The 25761-nt window shown below is 39.4% G+C and overlaps 1 protein-coding gene across 15 annotated transcripts in view; it reads right to left on the reverse strand.

Annotated features, from left to right (window-relative positions):
- The window catches only part of CPEB3 (cytoplasmic polyadenylation element binding protein 3), a 243816-nt gene that overhangs the window by 130911 nt on the left and 87144 nt on the right, over positions 1 to 25761 (reverse strand). For 8 of the 15 annotated variants that reach the window (XM_055352478.2, XM_055352479.2, XM_019035034.4 and 5 more), the window contains 2 exons: positions 14299 to 14458; positions 2820 to 2876 (listed from right to left, as the gene is read on the reverse strand). In XM_055352478.2, the coding sequence (XP_055208453.1) occupies positions 2820 to 2876; positions 14299 to 14458 (217 nt within the window). The remainder of the gene's footprint in view (positions 1 to 2819; positions 2877 to 14298; positions 14459 to 25761) is intronic. The other 7 variants (XM_019035038.4, XM_055352480.2, XM_055352481.2 and 4 more) reach the window with 2 other exon arrangements.

The following is a 25761-nucleotide window of genomic DNA, read 5'->3' on the forward strand; positions in this document are numbered from 1 at the left end:
TTCAGGATTTGTTACTTCTTCTCAATTATTCCCTTTTTTTTAGATGGAGTCTCACTCTGTCACCCAGGCTGGAGTGCAGTGGCGTGATCTTGGCTCACTGCAACCTCTGCCTCCTGGGTTCAGGCGATTCTCCTGCCTCAGCCTCCTGAGCATCTGGGATCACAGGCATGCGCCACCACACCCAGCTAATTTTTGTATTTTTAGTAGAGACGGGGTTTCTCCATGTTGGCCAGGCTGGTCTTGAGCTCCTGACCTCAAGTGATCTGCCCACCTCGGCCTCTCAAAGTGCTAAGATTACAGATGTGAGGCACCGCGCCCAGAGATCTCAATTATTCCTACATGAAGGTTGACAGAAAGGAAGAAGGATAGACCAGTCACGGACAAAAAGTGTCAGGGCAACAAATGGTAGGCATAAAAAGAAAGACCAGGTGTGGTGGTTCACACCTTTAATCCCAGCACTTTGGGAAGTCGAGGTGGGAGGATTGCTTGCGGCAAGGAGTTCAAGACCAGCCTGGGCAACATAGCAACACTTTATCTCTACAAAATATAAAAAATACATATGTATTTTAAAAAAGAAGACAAAAATAATAGGTGTGTGTTTGTGCATATGCTACATATGTAAGTCACCAGATGGGCTGGGATCAACTGTACAAAAAGGAAAACAAGGTTTATCCCAGCAAATTTGTCGAAGCCAGCAGGTCCCACAAGTACCTACTATGGAGGATATTTTTGTTCTGATCATCTCAAGCTGGAGTCAACTTGAAAGAAAACTGATGGTAGGTAATGTAAACATCAAACTCTGGTTGTTCGAATGGTTTATTTTAAGGAGAACAAGGTTCTTTGACCTTGGGCAGCAACCACAGAGACATTCAAAGATTGATGCACTCTGATATCTGTTGCAACTATGTGTAACTCATCAACATTTGTTATAGGTATCAGCAAAATGGCCATTTTGGTACTTAAAAAAAATTACAGAATAACAGTATCTTCATGCTGAAAACGATCATTAAGATTACCTAATCAGCCCCCTTCTCTCAAGGACTGGAGAAATTGAAGCTAAACAGGGGATTGCACAACATGAACAAAATGGAAAGAGCATAAATGAAATCTTGGATTTAAAAGCAGAGAATTAAAGAAAATCAAACCAAAGAGAATAAAGTTTTTAAAAAGAAAAATGTCTTTTAGCTCCATTTTTTTCCCACAAAAAATCACAAACTGTATCCTCTCCCTCTTGCAGAAGAGGATTCACATCATGTCAATTAGGTCTTTTCTGAGATACGCACTCATTCCTTCAGGCAGACACACTACCATACTGTTCTTTTCTTTTACATTCAACTTTAAATCCCATAATCTAACTGAAGTCTTTTCACAATTAATTATTGCTCAAGTTCAGCAAGTTAAGCATGTTTATTAATTCCCATCGCACTAGAAAAAAAGTTAGAGGCAGCATAATCTAAATTTAAAGTGACCTTTCATTTAGAAGTTAGAAAATTAGAGGTAGATACTTTGGAATTCTTATTGTCTCTAAGACCATCCCCCTAACCCTGCCAAAAGGCAGGGATACTAGCAATCTAGAAAAAAATATGCGTGGAGAGGCTTAGGACCTGCATCATCAAGCACTGCCAGTGGTCCTCAGCAGTACTCATTGGTTGCATGTCAGAACCAAGGAGATGTGAAATATATATTTTAGAGATAACCTAAAATCTGTTCTAAAGAACTCCAATGACATTCAACATACCTACTCAAGCAAGAGGGAAAGAAATAATATTGTACACAACCCTAGATTTATCCAGTATGTCTCCCATGTGTATTGAGAGTCAGCTTGTATATCTGGGAAGATGAGAGGGGACAATCTGATATCACTCATTTACTAGAGGAGAAAACTTAAAGTCTAAAAGATTCAATGGCTTATATAGGTCCTTCTGAAAATGAACAATTTCCATTTAGAGACTGTTCTTCTGCAAAGGTATCTGATCCATTGACACTAGGAAGGAGAGCTGACGCCACCCAGATTATTTCTTCTGGTGTTAATTAATATAATGACTTTCCAGTTAGTAAGTTTTTGCTGCTTTAGAACTTGATCAAACAATTATACTGACAAAACTGTTTCAAACCTATAAAGCTGCTGACACATATACCATGCAAATTCCATTAATGGGAGACCCCTGGATGTCCAGCTTGAAATACCTGGCTATCTACCACAATGAAAAAATTCTGAGTTATGTATAAATAAGTTGATTTATTCATTCACATTACATTCTCTACCCCACTTCCTCTCTCCCTTCACCTACCTCCTTCATTCCTCCAACCCAATGGTATAGACCAGGAGTTGGCAAACATTTTCTGTAAAGGGTCAGATGGTAAATAGTTCGGCCTTTGTGGCTCTGCCTTTGTAGCACAAAAGTAGCCACAGACAATCCATAAATGAATGGGTGTGGCTATATTCCAATAAAACTTCATTTACAAAAACAGATCCAGCTTGCAGAGCTATAGTTTGCCAACCCTGATTTGAAGCAACAATTTTCAAACTTTAGCCTGAATCACAATCACATACAGGCTTGTTAAAATACAGACCTCCGGGCCTCATCCTTAAGTTTCTGATTCAATAGCCCTGTCATGGGGCCTGAGATTTTAATAAGTTCCCAAGCAATGCTGATGCTGCTGGTCCAGGGATCACACTTTGAGAACCACTAGTACAGAACAATGGTCTATACTCCTTTCAGCGGAAGGTTAAAATGTAACCAACAATCAAGAACGTAGAAACTACATGCTGCAAACTTGACTGCTAATTTAATAGAATATTTCATATGAAGACTTACTGTTAAGTGCCATAATATTATCTGTTCCTGGATGATGGAAATTTATCCCCATGCGTCCTAAAAAATAAAATAATTTTAAGCAAAAAGAATGTTTAATGTAATCATTTCAAACACATCTTAAAATATAAACATTACAAAAATCTAAAACAGATTAATCTATAACAATGCTATCAAAGGCCAAAGCAGTTACAACAGTTTTAAAAATTAAGTCATAAAACATACACATGAAAAGTCTTAAAGCCAAAGTTTCAACAACAAATAAATAAAACAAAACAAAAAAAGAAGCTTCTGTTATAATAGTCTGAAATTTAACACATCTCCTGCATTCCAATTTAAACATGCCAACTCCTTGGATTAAACATTTTATTTAAACAACCATTTATACTGTCCTTCCATTCAAGCAGCAAAAAAAAAAAAAAAAAAAAAATAGATTCAAACAAGTATATAAATTTGAAGCTTAGAGAGAATAAAAAGAGAGGTTTCATAGTGGCTCAAAAATGCAATATAATAATCAGAATGGCAACCAGAAGGAAGATGGTAAAATTCATAAAAGAGACAGAATGGGGGAAAATGATTGGCCTAAAAATCTAGGGTTCTGGTGGCTCTCCCTAACACTAACTAGTGATATGACCTTGAATATAATGCTAATCTCCACATGTTCATCCTTAAGTCTATAACAGGAGTTGCAAACGTCTGCTGACACGGCTGGCTTCCTGTTTTTGTATGCCTCTGAGTTAAGCATCATTTTTACATTTAGAAAGGCTTGTAAACACAACCAAACCAAAAATAAAACAAAGAACAATATGTGACAGAGACCATGTGGCCCGTAAAGCCTAAAATATTTACTCTTTAGCACTTCACAAAGTTTGCCAACCCCTGGTCTATAAGATGTTAAGTCAGAAACAGATGCTTCAGCTAATGGCCCCTAGGGGCAAGAATGGAAGATGCAGACATTTTTGTTATGTTTTCTTCATTAATTATTTGGGACAAGGAGGTAGATGTACCAAAAGGAAAATTTGAGAGTCTTATATGGAAAAAAAAAAATGTACTTAGAAAGCTTTCTTGACCAAATTCCTTCAACAAAATAGTTATTGAAACAATGCTTTTGTGTAAAGCTAATATCTATAAACTTGGCTCTGCAAGGTTTTAATGTTCAATTATGTCAAGGGTTATCATGAAATTCTCAAAAAATGTTAATCTTATTTCACTACCATTGTTTAAATAAATGTCAACAGTATTTTGGGGAGAAAGTATGCAGAAAAAGCTGGAGATAAGGTTAAAATGATTGATTTTTACAACATACACAGTTTTATATTACATAATTGCAAAAGAGTCAGTCATCATTTGATGGTAAACTCCGTTACAGGGGACTGGAGGCAAATAGCATTATTAAGTTCTTTTTGCCCAAAAGGAAAGCATCACAGTAGACAAAGCAGGGCATTTGCCTTAAATAAAAAGGGAGAATCATGAATTCCTAAGCAAATGAAGTTTTTGCCTAGACAGGACCATCCTGATTTCTTATTGCTCCCCAGGCTACGATAATTTGTAAAAGGTCATTTCATATTAAGAGGTAGGGAAGGCCGGGCGCAGTAGTTCATGCCTATAATCCCAGCACTTTGGGAAGCCGAGGAGGGCAGATCATCTGAGGTCATGAGTTAGAGACCAGCCTGGCCAACATGGTGAAACCCCATCTCTACTAAAAATACAAAAATTAGCTGGGTGTGGTGGTGGATGCCCATAATCCCAGCTACTTGGGAGGCTGAGGCAGGAGAATCACTTGAACTCGGAATGTGGAGGTTGCAGTGAGCCGAGATTGCGCCACTGTACTCCAGCCAGGGCGACAGAGCAAGACTCCGTCTCAAAAAAAAAAAAAAAAGAGGCAGGGAAAAACAAAACCCTCGCAAGTGAAGCATCACTTATATTGGTGTGTATGTATGTATTGAATGAGAAAATCTTAAATACATCCATAAATAAGAAAATCCACTAGAATTTGATGGATTCTGATAAAACTGTTCTAACTTTATCATGAAGCATTATAGAGCTTTCAATGAAAATTTTTAGTTTTTATCGTTTCAAACCTTATTAGGAAAAAAATGTTTCATCTCTCTCTAGTTTTGCAGAGACAATTTTGCTAGCATTTGTAATATAGTAAAATTATTTTCTTAGATTAGATCATGTTTTCTATTAAAAAGCCATATGAGTAAAATCTAAAAGAATCATCTATTTTTTATAGATTTCATAAACGTTTTCATATTTACTAGAAGCTAATTATTAGGAATGTCAAAAACTACCCCATTGTTAAAAGATACATGTACTGTAACTATATATAATTGTTCTACGTGCCTTACGTTTTTTCAGTTCCTAAGTCATTTTAGAGTCCCTGAAAATTATAGTCGGCAACAAGTGTTATCTCCTACCACCACCTTGATCAGAACCTATAATAGGAAAAACTGTCACCAGAACAAGGCTTTGACTCAGTAGGGAGAAAGTATATTCTCATTTCAACTAGCTATCTCAATGTTCTCACCATCATTTTTGGATAATCAAGACCTTATTTGGATTCATTATCAAAAAATATTAATATCTATGAAAACTATATGTGATTTACTCTAAATCAGCTTTCATCCTTTTCTGGGGTATTCAAATATAACAATGATTAGCCAGTCACTGGAAAGTCTACCTAAAAGCCCATCAAGACTTCAAAATCACTGCCCATCAGAACTTAAGGAAATCGCATATATGGAGGATCTTTTCAAACTTTAACCAAGGAATATTTAGAGGAGGGTGTGCTGTCTAAAAAGTTAGCAATATTCCCTAAATATTTCTAGAATAATAATAAAGGGTTATCAAGGAAATCATGCAAACCCAAATTTAGCTGATCCTTATTTGACTTCTTTTCTTTCCTGTGTCTACCATTTACGGTAAAGAATTATGTAGTTTACAACCACTATATCAAGTAAAGTTTTTACATGTTCCTACAACTACTTAGTTTTCCAAATGTAAAGGGGTACACTTTTTGTCCTCCAGAAGTTAAACATACCTACATGGATCCTTTTTGACCCTTTCCATAAGCTCCTAGAACTTTTCAGCTTGGAAAGATGAAACTGAAAGGAAGCTTGGTAGTTTTCAAATTATTATTCTCTATCGTACACTGATTACTTCCAACCTAAACTTTCTTATGATGCAGTAAAACAAGAGCCTTAGGCAGTGTTTTGCAGATTGAAGGTATCACTAATTGGTGAAAAGCAGAACACTTTTTACCTTTCTTGGTATTCTCTCTAATTCTTTGACCTCTTTGACTTCAGCAGGTCTCTGGATGAAAGTGAGCAACAAAAGATTTTATAAGAAACTCCAGGCTGGGCACCGTGGCTCACGCCTGTAATCCCAACACTTTGGGAGGCCGAGGCAGTCGGATCAAGAGGTCAAGAGATAGAGACCATCCTGGCCAACATGGTGAAACCCCATCTCTACTAAAAATACAAAAAAGTTAGCTGGGTGTGGTGGCATGCACCTGTAGTCCCCGCTACTCGGGAGGCTAAGGCAGGAGAATCGCTTAAACCTGGGAGGTGGAGGTTGCAGTGAGCCAAGATCGTGTCACAGCACCCCAGCCTGGAGATAGAGCAAGACTCTGTCTCAAAAAGAAAAGAAAAGAAAACAAACTCTGGGTCGAGAAGGCCACATCCATCAGAATCAATTATCTAAATATAATCTAATTTTCCCCCAACTAATAATGTAATTTTTTAAAGTAAAATCATTCACAGCATCTTTAAGCTGGTTTCTTTACCTCTTCCAAAAGTAATTTTTAGATTATAAAATGCAATATATTTTCATTGGAGAAAAATCACATAATGCAAAAAAATGGAGAAAACAAGCTCACCAAGGATAAGCACTGTTAACGTTTTGATTTACAGTCTTCCACGTTAGGGAGTGTATATGTGTAAAGGTTTCTTTTCCAAAATTGAAATTATTTCATAATTTTTTAACTTAATATATTGTATATCTTAAGTTTTACAGTTATTAAGGAATTTTGGAGGAAAATAAAATATATAACAGCAAAAGAAAAACTGATTCCAAATTCAGAAGAGGCCATTTCTTTTTTCTTCCTTTTTTCCAACAAATACTGCTGTTTAATCAGCTGTGAAAATAGAATCAAGTGCGTGACATCTGGTGATTTTTGTATAATGTAGTCTGGTGTTGCCAGCGTGACATTTCATCACCTGTCCATGGTCTGCTATTTTTAAATTGTTCTTGTCAGCTAGCTGTCTTTTAAGTATAGTGTAAAATATAAGATTTCAAAAACTGGAAGGCATACTTGGTTTTACTAAGTTAAATGATGCTGTGGAAAACTGAGACTGTGTCCCACTTTCCCCACTGCACAGGATCTGATAAATAGGGGTGAGAGGGGATGAAGGGAGAGGTTGGAGAATAGGGTTACATATGGTTATTCGTTCTGTTAAAATCACAGTCCCATAAGCTCAATTCACATTCATATTTAAAACACTAGTTATAAAAAAAAACTATGTCTATCATGATTCAAAGTTTCAGAATCCAACTAAACTCATGCTTTTATGAGTCCAAAATAAAAACTGAAATTTGCATTAATTCATAATTGATTACGAAAGTCATCTCTTTACTTCTATAATATGTTATGAGATAGGGAACAACTGCTGTACCTTCCTCTAATCACTCCCTTTGCTCGAAAAAGGCAAGTACTTCAGAAAGCTTCATGTAACAGAATGTTAGTGCCACGTTTCAGAAAGACTTACCAGGTAAAATGCATATTCTACTGGGTTTTATTTCCCACTAACTTTCTCTATAAAGTTAGAGAGACATTGCTTTAGAAAAGTATCTTAAAAATGTAATACTGTGATATGTAAAAATACAGTAAACTGTTTTTTAATCTGTTTTAAGGAAATGATAAAACTTTGATACTATAATATTCTAAATATGTTCCAAATAACCAATAATCAAAACCTGTGAGCTTAGACCTGAGGTCAAATCCTAGTTTATTCACATACTAATAGCGGGTAATTTTTGGCAAGTTGTTAAATATTTTGTGCCTCTGTTTCCTCATTTAATAAAGACTGTACTCGAGAACAATTAAATCACAATTCCCAGCCTGGTGTGCACTGGTTCACACCTGTAATCCAGGCACTTTGGGAGGCAGAGGTGGGCGGATCGCTTGAGCTCAGGAGTTAGAGACCAGCCTGAGCAACATGGCGAAACCCCGTCTCTACAAAAAAAAAAAAATACAAAAAAAAATAGGTGGGTATGGTGGCATGCATCTACAGTTCCAGCTACTCACGAGGCTGAGGTGGGAGGAGAGCTTGAGCCCGGGAGGTGAAGACTGCAGTGAGCTGAGATCGCACCACTGCATTCCAGCCTGGCTTACACAGCAAGACCCTGTCTCAAAATAATAATAATCATCATCATCTTTATCTTTTAAAACTCAGGTGATTTTTTTTTTTTTTTTTTTTTTTAGATGGAGTCTCGCTCTGTCACCAGGCTGGAGTGCAGTGGCACAATCTTGGCTCAAAGCAAGCTCCACCTCGTGGGTTCAAGCGATTCTCCTGCCTCAGCCTCCTGAGTAGCTGGGACTACAGGCGCCTGCCACCATACCTGGCTAATTTTCGTATTTTTAGTAGAGGCAGAGTTTCACCATGTAGGCCAGGCTGGTCTTGAAGTCCTGACCTCAAGCGATCTGCCCGCCTCAGCCTCCCAAAGTGCTGGGATTATAGGCGTGAGCCACCATGCCTGGCCGCTAAAAACTCAGGTAATTTAAATGCTATGCTTAAAGGATGATTACACAAATTAATGGGAGGGTACTTATACAAATCACTCAGTTTCTACTTACTGTCTCTGCCCCCAAGCATGTACAAAACAAGAACCATCACTTCTTGCTGACTTAGAACCTGCCCCCTAACAGTTTGTGTAATCTGCTAACTTTCAAACAAGATAAACAGATATGGGCTATCAAGGGAAATAACACAAAAATAGAACTGAGCAATAATTCAAGCCACAGAAGTAAATAAAGAGACAATATATTTTTCTGGAACAAACAAGCAAATAAAATGTAATGAAGGCATATTTTTCTAAAATAAGAAGACCTCAAAATTCCATAAGAGGGGACAAATTTTGTGAAAGGCTCTACAATACTAAATTTAAATTGTGATGAATAAAGAAAAATGCCTCTATAACACCAAAGGGGTGGCATTATCTCTTCCATTTTAACACCAAAGGGGTGGCATTATCTGCTTTAAAGCACTATTACTGAAAGATAAGCTATTTTTCTCTAGACACTCTCAGCATACTTTTGAAAAGCAAAGCTTTCAATAACAGTTCTCAACTGACACCTGTTCTTTTCATTTTTCAAATCTCAGTTCCATGAATGGTGAGGGAAGAGAAAATTCAAATACATAAAAATGTTTTACTAGGCACGAACCCCAGATAGTCAGCCAGGACTATTTTTCTGCTGTAAGAGGGACATTGCATGGGATGAAGAAAAAGTAACTCCTCCCTGTTTTTGCCAAGATGCCTGCTATACTGGGCTTCCCCAGTTAGGGTATACGATCTTACTTCTCTGCTCAATGTGCTATAGTTGGTATTTCCTTACTATCCTTCTAGAGTTGGGAGAATATGATTAATCAAACCTGACCTGATGACCATGAGTTTTCAGAGTGGTTCCATAGGAGCTTAGTGAACCTGCATCATAGGTAGAAAGTCAAGGAACAGCTATAAAGAAGATAATAGGGATGAATCTTTTTCGTTATCTCTTACCCCACCTCTCTCAACACCATTAATCCCCTTAATCCTCATAGTTATGAAGAGAGTTGCATTTTCCTTCAATCCACTAGAAATGAGAACAGAGAACAATTGCTCCCTCCTACTACATCTGCCAACCCAGGGATTTCTGTACTTAGAAAAAGAAATAAGAAACAGGGCCAGGGCCAGTGGCTCATGCCTATAATCTTAGCACTTTGGGAGGCTGAGGTGGAAGGATTGCTTGAGCTCAGGAGTTCAAGACCAGCCTGGGCAACATGGTGAAACCTTGTCTCTACAGCAAATAGAAAAAATCAGCCAGGCATGGTGCCTGTGCCTCTAGTACCAGCTACTTAGGGAGCTGAGGCAGGAAGACTGCTTGAGCCTGGGAGGTCAAGGCTGCAGTGAGCCAAGATTGTGCCACTGCACTCCAGCCTGGGTGAAAGAGCAAGAACCTGTCTCAAAAAAAAATAAATAAATAAAATAAGAAACAGCTGTCATTAGAGCATTACCCTCTTCAAAAGCCTCCTTTCTCATCTCTGAGGCATTCTCTCAAACGAAAGGAAAAGTATATGTAAGACATAGTTAAAAAAAAAAAAAAAAAAAAAACCCCAGGAGATTATTACCTTATTCCGTTACAGCCAAGCACGTAGTTTGGGATCTTTAAAAAGCAATAAATAAATAAATAAATAAATAAATAAATAAATAAATTAGTCCGGCTGGGCGCAGTGGCTCATGCCTGTAATCCCAGCACTTTGGGAGGCTAAGCCTGGCAGATTACGAGGTCAGGAGTTCAAGACCAGCCTGGCCAACATGGTGAAACCCGTCTCTATTAAAAAATACAAAAATTAGCCGGGTGTAATGGTACATGCCTGTAATCCTAGCTACTCAGGAGGTTGAGGCAGGAGAATTGCTTGAACCAGGGAGGCGGAGGTTGCAATGAGCTGAGATCCCGCCACTGCACTCCAGCCTGGCGACAGAGCCAGACTCCGTCTCAGAAAAATAAATAAATAAATAAATAAATAAATAATTAGTCCAATTTTTGTTTAAATATGCATTCTGTGATCTGATTAATGCTATAGAAGATATTTTTCAGTGTGCTGTGAAGAAAGTTCAATTCAGCTTTTCTTGTATATAATTTTTATCATGGGGGATGAAATAGAGAAACTTTTAAAATTTCCTACAAATATTTTCAAGGCTGGTCAACTGAATACATGACCAAAAAACTATTAAAGCTTATTTACTTTACTAAAACAGAAGTCTCATTATCTCCTAAACTTCCTATTCTGTTATCTCCCATGCTAATCCTTTTTTCCCCTGAATCAAGAGGATAGTTGAATAAAGAGATTTTTTACTGAATACATTTCTAAAATAAAATATTATTGTGAACATATTTTTACCATGTTCTTCAAGTACATCTTAAAGTACTAGATATCCTATTTCATTATATATTGTTTACATCATTCAGATTTACAATTGGAAAACCAAAATAACCAAAAAATTATTTTCCTTTCTCCTTTAAGTGGCTTTGAAAATGGTAAGACGTTTATCCTTCAATAATCACTACTTATGAAAAATATAAAATTTTGACAACTTGCACCTGAAAAATTTCAACATTTAGCTGCAGTCTAGTTGGAAAGAAGTCAGTACTGTAAGGATACCATACTACTTCCAGCAAAAAATTGTGGATAACATTTTAGCAGTTTCTAGTGCCAGGGACTTTATTTGATCTTCGTACTCACTCTATGAAGTAGGGAATTTATTTTAGCAATAAGAACACTGAGGCTTTGAAGAGGTTAATTTATCCAGATTAATAGGCAGCCAGAGACAGAATTCACACCCAGGTTTCACTGACTGCAAAGTCAGAAAGACTGAGTTGAAATTTCATCTCCTATATGGAGAATATAAAATATCTGGAAGGATGTTAATAAAAATAATAACCTTTGTTACCTCTAGGTAGAGAGTCTCTAGTGATTTTTTTTTTTTTTTGAGACAGAGTCTCTCGCTCTGTCGCCAGGCTGCAGTACAGTGGCGCAATCTCGGTCACTGCAACCTCCAACTCCCTGGTTCAAGCAATCACCACGCCCTGCCTCTAGTGATTTTTTTTTTCTTTTTTCTTTCCTTTTCGTCCTTTTACATACTATTTGGATTTCTTATAATGAGTAAAAATGCATTTTTTTCTGAAAAACAAAGGAAATTAAGCTCTAGGAAAAAAAAAACACCAAAACAAACAAACATACAAAAACCAGTTACTCTGGGGCCAGGCAGGGTGGCACAGGCCTGTAATCCCAGCACTTTAGGAGGCCAAGGCAGGCAATCGCCTGAGGTCAGAAGTTCGAGACCAGCCTGGCCAACATGGTGACACCCCGTCTCTACTAAAAATACAAAAATTAGCTGGTAGTGGTGGCAGGTGCCTGTAATCCCAGCTGCTCAGGAGGCTGAGGCAGGAGAATCACTTGAATCTGGGAGGCAGAGGTTGCAGTGAGCCAACATCACGCCATTGCACTCCAGCCTGGGCGACAAGAGCAAGACTTTGTCTCAAAAAAACCAACAAACAAAATCCAGTTACCCTGTACTTGAGTTTTGAGACCCTCAAAATAGTGTTTCCCATGTTCAAGTGGGAGTAAAGGATATTGAAAGTAGGAGGAGACTGGGCGCAGTGGCTCACACCTGTAATCTCAGCACTTTGGGAGGCCGAGGCAGGTGGATCACCTAAGGTCAGGAGTTTGAGACCATCCTGACCAACACGGAGAAACTCTGTCTCTACTAAAAATACAAAATTAGCTGGGTGTAGTGGCACATGCCTGTAAACCCAGCTACTCAGGAAGCTGAGGCAGAAGAATCGCTTGAACCCACGAGGCAGACGTTGTGGTAAGCCGAGATCACACCATTGCACTCCAGCCTGGGCAACAAGAGCGAAACTCCATCTCAAAAAAAAAAAAAAAAGAAGGAGGAAAAACCAGATAGTAGAGGGAAGTGCTTCTGAACAGACTCATACAGAAGCCACATGGCAGGTCCTCTAGCCTACCATCCTTCTCTTAAAGCTCAATCCACCTAAATATTTATCTCTTTTGACCCAAAGACTCTCACTATTAATTTACCTTAAGGAAAAGCTATGTGCAAGAACTCATCCATGGCAGCATTACCTAATAATGGAGGAAAAACTGGAAACAACCTAAGAGTCTAAAGTCAAGGCCTAGCAATAAATTACAAAGATCTGATAGAAGCATGGATAATGCTTATCATATGAGAATTAGACGAAGAATACACCATCACAATCATTCTTTTATTTTTTAGTTACCTTTTTGTTCTTATAATTTTCTCTACTTTTTAAAGTCAAAAACTTTTTTAAATATTTTCCTTAAAATGCAAGTATCAGCCGGGTGCGGTGGCACTCCCAGCACTTTGGGAGGCTGAGGTGGGCAGATCACTAGAGGTCAGGAGTCTGAGAACAGCCTGGCCAACATGATGAAATCCCATCTCTATTAAAAATACAAACACCAGCAGGGTGAGGTGGCGGGCACCTGTAATCCCAGCTACTTGGAAGGTTGAGGCAGAATAATCATTTGAACCTAGGAGGAGGAAGTTTCAGTGAGCCAAGATTGTGCCACTGTATTCCACCGTCTCAAAAAAATAAAAAATAAAAAATAATAAATAAATAAAATAAACTCGCTTTCCCCAAAAACCCCTTATTTTCTTTATAACCTATTGACTACTTTCTTTTCACTGGAAAATGAGGAAAGCAGAAGAAAATCATGAGTGTGACAAGAAAATGATGAAAGAGATTTCTGGTGTGGCTTGAGGAAATGAGCATCAGGTGTTCACAGTCATTCACACTATAATATGGGCCTAGAGAGAACCGGAGGGGATTGAATTTCTCACAATTTTGAAAGACATAATGGTTCATACAAGATGGGCATCCCCATGGCTACCTCTTCACAGTTTTCGGAAATTTAGATCTTAACCCAAGTATAATGGATATTTCCATAGGTAATTTGCATTACAGTATTTTTAAATATCATAAGGTATCTAAAAAGTCCTATAACCCATAAAAAGAACTATCTGTAATTATGAATTAAACACCAACATCTATCCTGAATTTACACAGGCTATAAAAACAGGAAGTCCTAATATTGCTAACTTTGAGACTTTCTGCCTTATATTTAACCCAAAACATTTATATACTTTAAGATATTTTTCTTGTGATTTGGCCTCAGAGACTGCAAAGGGTCACTAGCTGCCCCTAAGCCTGTGTGGTGATACTTCCTATACTAGGAAGGTGATTATGCTTTAATAAAATAGAAGTCCTTTATATGCAGTTTTCTGGAGCAATTTTTGGAGACTGCTTTACTAACTCTCACAGCTCCTTGCAGTATATATACATGGACTTAAATGAATTATCCAGGTTCAGCTGAGGATTCCAAATGCACAAAGCCCAGAAAACCTGGCTGCTGGTCTCATGCTATTAACTCATAATGTGACTACCCTCAGCTACCCAATTCATGCTCCTGCCAGACATGACTGATAACAATCCACCTTGATTATTATAGGTAGCTGAACCCAGGTTAAAAAAAATCAACTTTAAATACATTCCACAATGCTTTACAGAAGCAAAACAAAAACAAGCAAACAAAAAACAAACCAGAAAAATCAAAATTATTAAAAAGCTGATTTTTGCTTAAAACACCAAGCAAGAAATGGACATATGAATATTCCTAACCTGCAAAATGATTCCTCCACATTATATCAGCGAAACTCATTGGTGGGCCACTGGGAGGGTAGTGTTTACCTTTCAGAGGCTCATGATCAGTCCTTATCATATCCATTAAGGAGTTCTCCAACGAGTGCAAGTTAAAAGTATCATAGGGCCTACTCCGGTCCTAAAAACAAAAACAAAAACAAGACAATACATAAAATTACTTCATAAAATTAACACCATATCATTTGCTTCCTGCTGTGGATTGATGACATGAATGAAAGTTACAGAGAGCCCCAACAGCATACACTCCTTCTTTTTATTTATTTATTTATTAACTTTGTAGAGATGGGGTCTCGCTATGTTTCCCAGGCTGGTCTCGAATGTCTAGGCTCAAGCAATCCTCTTGCCTTGGCCTACCAAAGTGCTGGGATTACAGACGTGAGCTACCGCGCTGATCCTGCTCTTTTCATTAAGAATAATGACTTGTCACACCTGTAATCCCAGCACTTTGAGAGGCCAAGGTGGGCAGATCACTTGAGGTCAGGAGTTCGAGACCAGCCTGGCCAACAAGGTGGAACCTCGCCTCTACTAAAAATACAAAAATTAGCCAGGTATGGTGGTGTGCACCTGTAATCCCAGCTACTTGGGAGGCTGAGGCAGGAGAATCACTTGAACCTGGAAGGCAGAGGTTGCAGTGAGCTGAGGTCATGCCACTGCATTCCAGCCTGGATGACAGAGCAAGACTCCATCTCAAAAAAAAAAAGAACAATGACTTGGTAACATTAAGTTTAATACAAGTCTCCATAATTAATTAAATTGCATCATTTTCCCTAATATTCTATAATGCAATGTAATTCAGAGTGACTTTCTCGCAAAGGAACTAAAATAGTAAATTTAAAAGGATGAGTCAAGTTAATTGGTTTTGCTCTCTACCCTCCACCCAATAACCTTATTGTCAAACGAACAGAGATGTTCCCCCCACCCCACCCCAGAGAAAGACCACAATTTTTTTTTTTTTGAGACAAGGTCTTGCTTTGTTGCCGAGGTTGAAGTACAGTGGTGCAATCATGGCTCACTTCAGTCCCGATCTCCTGAGCTCAAGCAATCCTCCCACCTCAGCCTCCCTAGTAGCTAGGACACTTGCCACCATGCCCAGCTAATTAAAAAAAAATTTTTTTTAAGAGATGGGGTCTCACTATGTTGCCCAGGCTGGTCTGGAATTCCTGAGTGCAAACGATAAAGACCACAGTTAAGAACTCAAATGGAATCATTTTCCTGAAAAACCAAAGGGTGACTATAATTTCAATGAAAATGTATTGGATATCTAACATTTCTTTTTTTTTTTCTTTTTTTTAAGACAGAGTCTGGCTCTGTTGCCCAGGCTGGAGTGCAGTGGCACAATCTTGGCTCACTGCAAGCTCCGCCTCCCGGGTTCACGCCATTCTCCTGCCTCAGCCTTCCGAGTAGCTAGGACTACAGGCACCCGCCACCATGCCCAGCTAATTTTTTGTATTTTTAGTAGAGATGGGGCTTCACCGTGTTAGACAGGATGATCTTGATCTCCTGACCTCGTGATCCACCGGCCTCGGCCTCCCAAAGTACAGGGATTACAGGCGTGAGACACCGCGCCCGGCCTACCTTTAACATTTCTGACCAGTAAGTTACATATATTGGATACACTTTTTAAAAATAAAAATGTGGCCAGGCACAGTGGCTCACACCTGTAATCCCAGTACTTTGGGAGGCCGAGGTAGGCAGATCATGAGGTCAGGAGACTGAGATCATCCTAGCCAACATGGTGAAACCCTGTCTCTACCGAAAATACAAAAATTAGCTGGGCATGCTGGTGCATGCCTGTAATCCCAGCTACTCAGGAAGCTGAGGCAGCGAATTGCTTGGACCCGGGAGGCAGAGGTTGCTGTGAGCCGAGATCACACCACTGCACTCCAGCCTGGCGACATAGCAAGACTCCATCTCAAAATTTAAAAATAAAAATGTGGTCTAAGTTGTATTCATGAAGATAATGGCAAAAAGGAAAAAGAATTTTTAATGTGTCCAAAGTACGAAAATTACCTTTTGAAAAGCACTCACACAAAGAAACCTTAACCCAAAGGAGTATTTTCAAGATGTTAGATTCAAAAACATTTTGAAACTAGAACTCTAATACAAACTAAGTAAAGAAAAAAGTATCATTTCACCACATTTCACTCAAGCCTTCAGGAAACTATCACCTACAAACTCTTCTTAGTACTCTGAGCCTCAAGGGAAACACAGCTCATGTTCTAAGTTAATACTAAAGAGCCAGGCGCGGTGGCTCACGCCTGTAAACCCAGCACTTTGGGAGGCTGAGGCGGGCAGATCACAAGGTCAGGAGATCGAGACCATCCTGGCTAACATGGTGAAACCCGGTCTCTACTAAAAAATATACAAAAAATTAGCCGGGCATGGGGGTGGGCACCTGTAGTCCCAACTACTAGGGAGGCTAAGGCAGGAGAATGGCGTGAACCTGGGAGGTGGAGCTTGCAGTGAGCCGAGATCGCGCCACTGCACTCCAGCCTGGGCGACAGAGCGAGACTGTCTCAAAACACACACACACACACACACACACACACACACACACAAAACTAAGTTAATACTAAAGAACAGATCAAGTTTGCTTTGGTTAAGATAAGCAAGATAAGCATACAACTCAACAACCAAACCAATTCAAACTACAGTGATGAGAGATTATTTTCAGGGTCTTGAGCAGTCTTTTCCAGCCTTGCACTTGATCATTTATCCTCTTCTATGGACAACACTCACCCATTACCTATCTCTCCCCTTGGATAGGAAAGAGACATGGAATATTTTCTTTGGTTGTCTACTTTGGTCTCTATACAATCTAAGAAGGTCTTTTCTTTTAAAGTCTTGCTGCAGATCATTTGTTTTGCTTTGGGTTCAAGTTATTAGTGGAAACTCTAAGGAGTAAAGCTGAATTTCCAGAAATGCAGGCTTATCTGTACCCATAAGAGGTGTCTATCATATACTTTGTCCAAAGAAAAAGCCAGAGGTAAAGAAGTATGCTGATGAGGAGGCAAAATGATAACCTATTTCTGGCACTAACAATCCCAAAATGAATTATCTAGGAGCCCTCTATCACATCCACACTTCTAACTAGAACTCTGAAGACATGAGAGTGTTTCAGAATAGACTGACATGGTAAGGGAACTATAAGAAAAGGCTATTTGAAGGCATTCAAGAATCTTTCCAGACAGGACAGTTTATTTTTTCATTTAATTATTGATAATCCCTCAAGGTAGATAACAATATACCCATTTTACACATGAAGAAGGCAAGGTTCAGAGAAGATTCAAGAGCCCTCAATGCCAAAACCTAAGGAGTATAAAAATCTGGCCAAAGAAATTATTTAAATCCATGGTTACTTCTATAGAAAAACAGCACTGTAACTAACTGCACATTACAATGTTTTAATGTAACAGTGAGTTCCTATCACAAATGGATATCAGACATTAGATGACTACCTGTCAGGAAAATAAAACAGGATTTTGGGAGGAGGGATTCATGTAACTAAATTGAAATGGTTCCCAAACCTGTCAGACTGTCAAAAATCACAAGTAGAGCCGATTAAAACACAGATTCCTGGGTTCCAGCTCAAACCTACTTAATCATAATTTAAAACAAAATAAATTCTATAACTGGCTAGAGCCACTAAATTGGATGATTCAAGTTAAGCCTTTACACCCATGATTCTGTTCAGTAAAATTAGACAGTAAAGTGAGGGCAGGGACTAGTGTGAGCAGCAGGCAATAAACAAGCCTGGCTACCTTGCAGAGGGTCAGTTTTGCAGTCTTCTGATTTACTGAGTATTAGAGAAAGAGTTGGTGGCCTAGTTTTTAAAAGCACAGATTTTAAAATCAAAATCCAATTTTCAAATTTTGGCTCTCCCACTTACTGGCATGTCACTTTGAATATGCTTCTAAGCCTTGGTTATCTTCATCTATAAAATGGGATAATTTTCCAGGTGCAGTGGCTCACACCTGTAATCCCAACACTTCAGGAGGTCAAGGCGGGTGGATCACGAGGTCAGGAGATCGAGACCATCCTGGCTAACATAGTGAAACCCCGTCTCTACTAAAAATACAAAAAATCAGCCAGGCATGGTGGCACACGCCTGTAGTCCCAACTACTCGGGAGGCTGAGGCAGGAGAATCGCTTGAACTGGGGAGGCGGAGGTTGCAGTGAGCCGAGCTCATGGCACTGCACTCAGCCTGGGCGATAGAGCGAGACTCCGTCCCAAAAAAAAAAAAAAAAATTAGCCAGGCATGGTGGCAGGTGCCTGTAATCCCAGCTACTTCAGAGGCTGAGGCAGGAGAATCACTTGAACCTGGGAAGTGGAGGTTGCAGTGAGCCTAGATCACACCACTGCACTACAGCCTGGGCAACAGAGTGAGACCCCATCTCAAAAAAAAAAAGGGTGGGGGATAATTCTCTCTTCATGGTTTCTTCAGTACTAAATACAGAACATATAGGCATCTGTACCATGGTAGCTACCATAATATTAGGGAGAACACAAAAAGATTTCTGTGATGCTATCTCAAGAGTACTGAAAAATAAATTTTTAAACCTAGCAGTTCACAGATACTAACCTAACAGGGTTCACTTAATGCTCAAGAGATGAAAACATATGACATGTGAAAGGCATGACAGAATTTGTACAGGCTTAATTAAACAAACTTCAGGCCTCTGAGAGTTCTCATTAAAATTAATTCCATCCATGCCTCATCAACTTATATTTGATGCATACCATTCATCCTTTTTGTTTTAGAAGTAGTAAACGTTGCTGAAATAAGTGATTAACCAGGAAGTCTGCAAAAACAGAACAAAAAGGATAGAAAAAAACAGAAAAATCTACAGTGGAATTCATCAACAGAAATTATGTATACAGAAAACTAGGCCACAATTTATCATTCAATGACAAAAGTTACAAGTGGCAACTAACCTGTTAGACCTTTTTTTATAAGTTTTGTTTCCCAATATAGAGAAACAGGAAAGCATCATTATTTGTTTTTAACAAGCAAACACAACAAGAAGTATTAGAACATCTATAAATAATGCTGCCCATTATTGACTCTTTTTCTTTGAAGATAACCAATGAAGATGTTGTCAGCTGTACACAGAACAGCTCACCTCCACTGCATTAGTCCTCTCTTTCTTCCCTCAGCTGGATTTAATAGTAATAAATTTTTCAAGTATTTAACATGTGCCTGTCACTGTTCTAAGTCTGCTATATGCATTATCTCACAGCCCTATTAAGTAGGTAGCTTTCGTCCCATTTTATAAATTAAACAAGTCGCTGGGCGCAGTGGCTCACTCCTGTAATCCCAGCACTTTGGGAGGCCGAGGTGGGCAGATTGCAATGTCGGGAGTTCGAGACCAGCCTGGCCAACACAGTGAAACACCATCTCTACTAAAACTACAAAAATTAGCCAGTGTGGTGGCACATGCCTATAGCCCCAGCTACTTGGGAGGCTGAAGTAGGAGAATCGCTTGAACCCAGGAGGCGGAGGCTGCAGTGAGCCGAGACCACGCCATTGCACTCCACCCTGGGTGACACAGTGAGACTCCATCTCAAATAAAACAAAAACAAAATAAAAATTAAGTCTTGGAGAGAATAAATAACTGTCTCAAGGTTATGGGGATGGTGAGTGGCAGAGCCAGGGCTCAAACCCAGTCAAATCCAGACCGTGCTCTTAAGGATTCTCATTGTACTGCTTCCTTGACTTCCTCCTATTCTCTCTAGCCTTACATCCTTTTTACAAACACTCCCTTTAACTTAATCTGTCACAATCCAGAGACAGGTTTCTTTGACCCCACCCTGCAACACAAGCAACTTGACCCTCACTTGCCCTTGGTCAATGACCTTTGCTCAACTGACAACTAATTAACCTCAAGAAGTAGTTTGATCTACCTCTATACAATCCCAGGTCCGCCTTTAACAGCCCTATCCCATTCACCTGCCCTTTTCTTGGAAGAGGAATCCAGAACCCCTTGCTACCCTTTCTAGCTTATACCTAGACATTTTCTCTGCTAGACATACAAAGTGGAAAGCTGAAAGGGCCAACAGCATCTGGGGATAAAAGTAGCTCTGGAACCAAATGATAAAATTAACCATGTGCTAGGCACTGGACTAAATGGTTTAAAGTTCTATCTCCTTCCTCACCACAACGCTGCAGAGTAGGTATTATCTCCATTTCACTGAGGAAAACTGAGGCTCACAAAGGTTTATGTAACTGCTCAGTCACAGAACTGATCAGAAATAAGGACATAAAACTAGGTCTGTGACTCTCAAGTCCATATCAGTAATGTTCTAACGCTTCTACACTAACTAGCTGCAGTGTGATCCATGAACAATGGAGGCTTAGTTGGGAAGAAAGGGACACAGACAGGACCAAAAATCAAAAGGATGGTAGATGTCTGAAAGAGCTAGGAAAAGATAAATGTGGTCACTGAAAACAGAAAAACTTTTTAGAGGAATTCCTAAGGAAGAGTTTTCTATTTATCACATGACTGCAACATATATATGGATAAAACATTCCGAAGTTAAATGCATCTAACACATAAGAAACGACTAACTGGCAGGGCGCAGTGGCTCACGCCTGTAATCCCAGCACTTTGGGAGGCTGAGGCAGGCGGATCACCTGAGGTAGGGAGTTTGAGACCAGCCTGACCAACATGGAGAAACCCCGTCTCTACAAAAAATCCAAAATTAGTCAGGCATGGTAGCGCATGCCTGTAATCCCAGCTACTCAGGAGGCTGAGGCAGGAGAATCTCTTGAACCCAGGAGGTGGAGGTTGCGGTGAGCCGAGATCATGCCATTGCACTCCAGCCTGGGCAACAAAAGTTAAACTCCATCTCAAAAAAAAAAAAAAAAAAAAAAAAAGGCCGGGCGCGGTGGCTTATGCCTATAATCCCAGCACTTTGGCAGGCTGGATCAAGTAGATCAAGAGGTCAGGAGTTCGAGACCATCCTGGCTAACACGGTGAAACCCCGTCTATAATAAAAAATTAGCTGGGTGTGGTGGCACGCGCCTGTAGTCCCAACTACTCGGGAGGCTGAAGCAGGAGAATCGCTTGAACCTGGGAGGCGGAGGTTGCAGTGAACCGAGATCACGCCACCGTACTCCAGCCTGGGTGACAGAGACTCCATCTCAAAAAAAAAAAAAAAAAGGACAAACTCACAAAACTAGCTGCTTCTAAATTTCCATCCTGCTGCTCTTATTTTCTACTCAGTATATGTTATTGGGAAATATCTCAGGTCCCTTCTGCACTATAAACAGTTTAAGAGCAATGAATATGCCTTATCTGTTTTTAAACAGATATTCATTACATAATATATGAACCTATTTTTCTCCAAACACACACACAGAGAGAGAGAGAGAGAGAGAGAATTATTTTAAAATGCCAACATCTCCAATCCTGCCTCCACTCACTCTCTTCATTCAATGGTATATTTTAATCATCCAAAATGAGACTATTATATTTGTAGCCCTCTGGAAAACCTAATTCTATATTCTCCTTCAGTCACTCAATGGCAAGCAAATGCTCCTTATATCTAACCTAAAGTCCTAATGAAGTTGAAACTTTTCTCCCTTTTCTGTCCTTGGGGGAAAATTATCAGCATCTACTGTGAATTTTAATATTCTTTAAAATTGTTGTTAAACAGTCTTCCATGCAATAAATTCTCAAGAACCCTCAAAATAGCCCAGTATAAGATTAGGGCATACAGGCCGGGCACGGTGGCTCACGCCTGTAATCCCAGCACTTTGGGAGGCCGAGGCGGGCGGATCACCTGAGGTCGGGAGTTCGAGACCAGCCTGACCAACATGGAGAAACCCTGTCTCTACTAAGAAATACAAAATTAGCCAGGCGTGGTGGCGCATGCCTGTAATCCCAGCTACTTGGGAGGCTGAGGCAGGAGAATTGCTTAAACCCGGGAGGCAGAGGTTGAGGTGAGCCAAGATCACACCACTGCACTCCAGCCTGGGCGACAAGAGTGAAACTCCGTCTCAAAAAAAAAAAAAAAAAAGATTAGGGCATACAGAGAAATTATAGATTTCTCATCTTTTTCTTCCTGAGGATGACTAATTCCACTTACTTAAACCTTTTTATCAGATTGTGTTTTTACTTACTGTGTAACAGGAAACCAAGCTAAGGTTCTGAAGAAGTTAAAAAAAAACCAAGGATAGTATCACCTGCTCTGAAGGATGCTCAAAAATTAGATAAACATGACTCAACTTGAAGCACATTTTTGCCAAGTCTTTTCATGTTCTCCCTATTCCTAATGTTTCTTCACAGCTCTTCTGGTTTTAGCCAGGCAGGTCAGATAAGAGGCTTAGTATATCATACACAGAGAAACATGGCTCTCAGAATTACCTGACATGACCCTACATTTTGAAGCTGGATTCAGCAGGGTAAATGCTACAGTGGTCAACTGTATAAAAAGTACAAATGCCACCTGCTGCCATTGCTGACTGTGGTAAACAGTTCATAGTTAAGTACATATGCAATTTAAAAAGGAGTGATTTTTCCAGTCAATGGTGTCTGACTAAAAGAAAATATTGAAAATAAAAAGGAGTGATTATACAGCTTAGCAGTGTGCTAGGGAAAAGGCAGAAATGAGGCCAACCCAGGAAGGATATAGAAAGGGAAAGCAATGACTATGACGGTCAGAAGAGAAGGCATCAAAAAAGTACAAAAATTAGGCCGGGCACAGTGGTCACACCTGTAATCCTAGCACTTTGGGAGGCTAAGGCGGGCAGATCACCTGAGGTCAGCAGTTCAAGACCAGCCTGGCCAACATGGTGAAACCCCGTCTCTACTAAAAATATAAAAATTAGCCGGGCATAGTGGCATGTGCCTGTAAGCCCAGCTACCTGGGAGGCTGAGGCAGGAGAATCACTGGAACCCGGGAGGCAGACGCTACAGTGAGTCAAGGTGGTGCCACCGCACTCCAGTCTGGGCAACAGAACAAGACACTGTCTCAAAAACAAACAAACAAACAAACAAACAAAAACCAACAAAAATTAAAGTTGCCCCTTTCCCTGGTTAGTGTGCATATGTGACTTTTGAAAGCGATTAGTTGATGTCACCCCAAATCATTGGGTTGTTAGCCAGCAGAATATTATCTCAAGAAGTTTACTGGGCATTGATTTATTAGGTATAACAATAAAGGGGGAGCTTAACCTTTGCTATCAAAACCTATCTTAGAACTTTATGCAAAAGTACATGTAGCTCCTAATATTATTTTCTTCTTCCAGGTATCAACTCTCCTTCCCCATCCCAGACTGATTCTAGGTAATTAGAACTAAGTATATTGTAATTACTTCTTTACATGCCTGTCACCCTCAATAAACTGTAAGTCTCATGGGAGCAGAAATGTGTCTATTTCTCTGCATTCCCATTATCGAGCAGAGGGCCTGGCATATAACAGACATTCAGTAAATGCTTACCTCACATTTAAATTGTTCTTTCGATGAATTCATCTTGCAAGACTTTTACTTTAAACTAAGAAAGAACTACTCATTTACTAGAATGGATAAAAAAACAAACACACACCCTGACAACTCCAAATGCTGACTAGGATGCAGAACAACCAGAATTCTCATAAATTCCTAGTAGGAATGCAAAATGGCACAGCCACTTTGGAAAAACAGTTTGGCTGTTTCTTATAAAGTTAAACATATACTTAAGCACACAACCTAGCAGTCCCACTCCCAAGTATTTACCCAAGACAAATAAAAACATATGTCCACACAAAAACCTATGGATCCATATACACTGATGCTTATAACAACTTTATAAAACAATGTTATTTATAATTTCCCCAAACTGGAAACTACCCAAATGCCTATCAACTGATAAATGGATAAACAAATTTTGGCACATGCATATAATGCAATAACATTCAGCAGTAAAAATAAATGAAGTACTATAAATAAATATATCTAGTATGCACCCCCAAAAATTATAAATTATAAAATTAAAAATATAAAAATTTTAAAAATTAAATGAAGTGTTGATACATGCTACAACATGGATGAACCTTAAAAACACTAAGTGAAAGAAGACAATCACAAAAAATTACATATGATATTTCATTTATACGTAAGGTCCAGAACAGACATATTATCTATAGAAATAGGAAGTAGATTGGTCATTGCCTAAGGCTGGGAAATCAGGGCAAAATGCAGATTGACTGCTAGTGAGTTTGATTTTTTTTCTTTTTGGGGTGATAAAAATGTTCTAGAATTAGATCATAATGACTGACACACAATTTAGTCATTATACTAAAAACCGCTACATTGTATATTTTAAGAGTTAACTTCATGATATGTGAATTATATCTCAATAAATCTATTATTTTTATTTTTTCTTATCTTGTTTAAATTTTTTATTTTTAAGCTTTTTTTTTTTTGAGATGGAGTCTAGCTCTGTCGCCCAGGCTGGAGTGCAGTGGCGCCATCTTGGCTCACTGCAACCTCTGCCTCCCAGGTTCAAGCAATTCTCCTGCCTCAGCCTCCCCAGTAGCTGGGATTACAGGCACGTGCCACAACGCCCAGCTAATTTTTTGTATTTTTAGTAGAGACAGGGTTTCACCGTGTTAGCCAGAATGGTCTCGATCTCCGGACCTCATGATCTACCCACTTCGGCCTCCCAAAGGGCTGACATTACAGGCGTGAGCCACCGCGCCCAGCCTTTAAGCTGTTATTTTTAAAAGGTATTTCTAAGACTTTAACAGAACTATGACACTTCTGGTAAATCATCTAACCTTAGGTACAAGACATAAGAGACGAGATATATATATATATACACATATTTTTTTTTTTTTTTTTTTAGAGGTGTAGCTGGGATTACAGGAGCCTGCCACCATGCCTGGCTAATTTTTGTATTTTTAGTACAGACGAGGTTTCACCATGTTGGCCAGGCTAGTCTTGAACTCCTGAACTCAGGTGATTCACCCAAAGTGCTTGGCCTCCCAAAGTGCTGGGATTGCAGACATGAGCCACCGCGTCCTCAATTTTTTGAGCTGAAGGAAGGCAAAGTCTTGACTTCAGCGGCTCCACTGACTGCGGCTTGACTTCAGCGGCTCCACTGACTGCGGCTTGACTTCAGCTGCTCCATTCGGGAGCCAATGAAGGAACCCAGGAATTAAACCTAAACCAGACAGTAGTAAAACTCCCAAGGTAACCCTACTGCCAGTCAAATAACTAATGCCATCTATCATCACAACATGCACCTTTTACATTTCTAAAGATGTCTTTAATATTTCTCCAGGAACCTATAAGCAATTATTAACCATATTACCCACAAACAGCATCTTCTTCTGTCTCCCACTGCTTCTGATGAGTTGTTTTTTTAATCCCATGGATTCCTGTCTTACAGTGATATACTGTGTTCTTCAGAGGCCCAGCTGATCCCATTTAT

The sequence above is a fragment of the Gorilla gorilla genome, chromosome 8, assembly GCF_029281585.2.
Source record: "Gorilla gorilla gorilla isolate KB3781 chromosome 8, NHGRI_mGorGor1-v2.1_pri, whole genome shotgun sequence".
Taxonomy (NCBI): domain Eukaryota; kingdom Metazoa; phylum Chordata; class Mammalia; order Primates; family Hominidae; genus Gorilla; species Gorilla gorilla.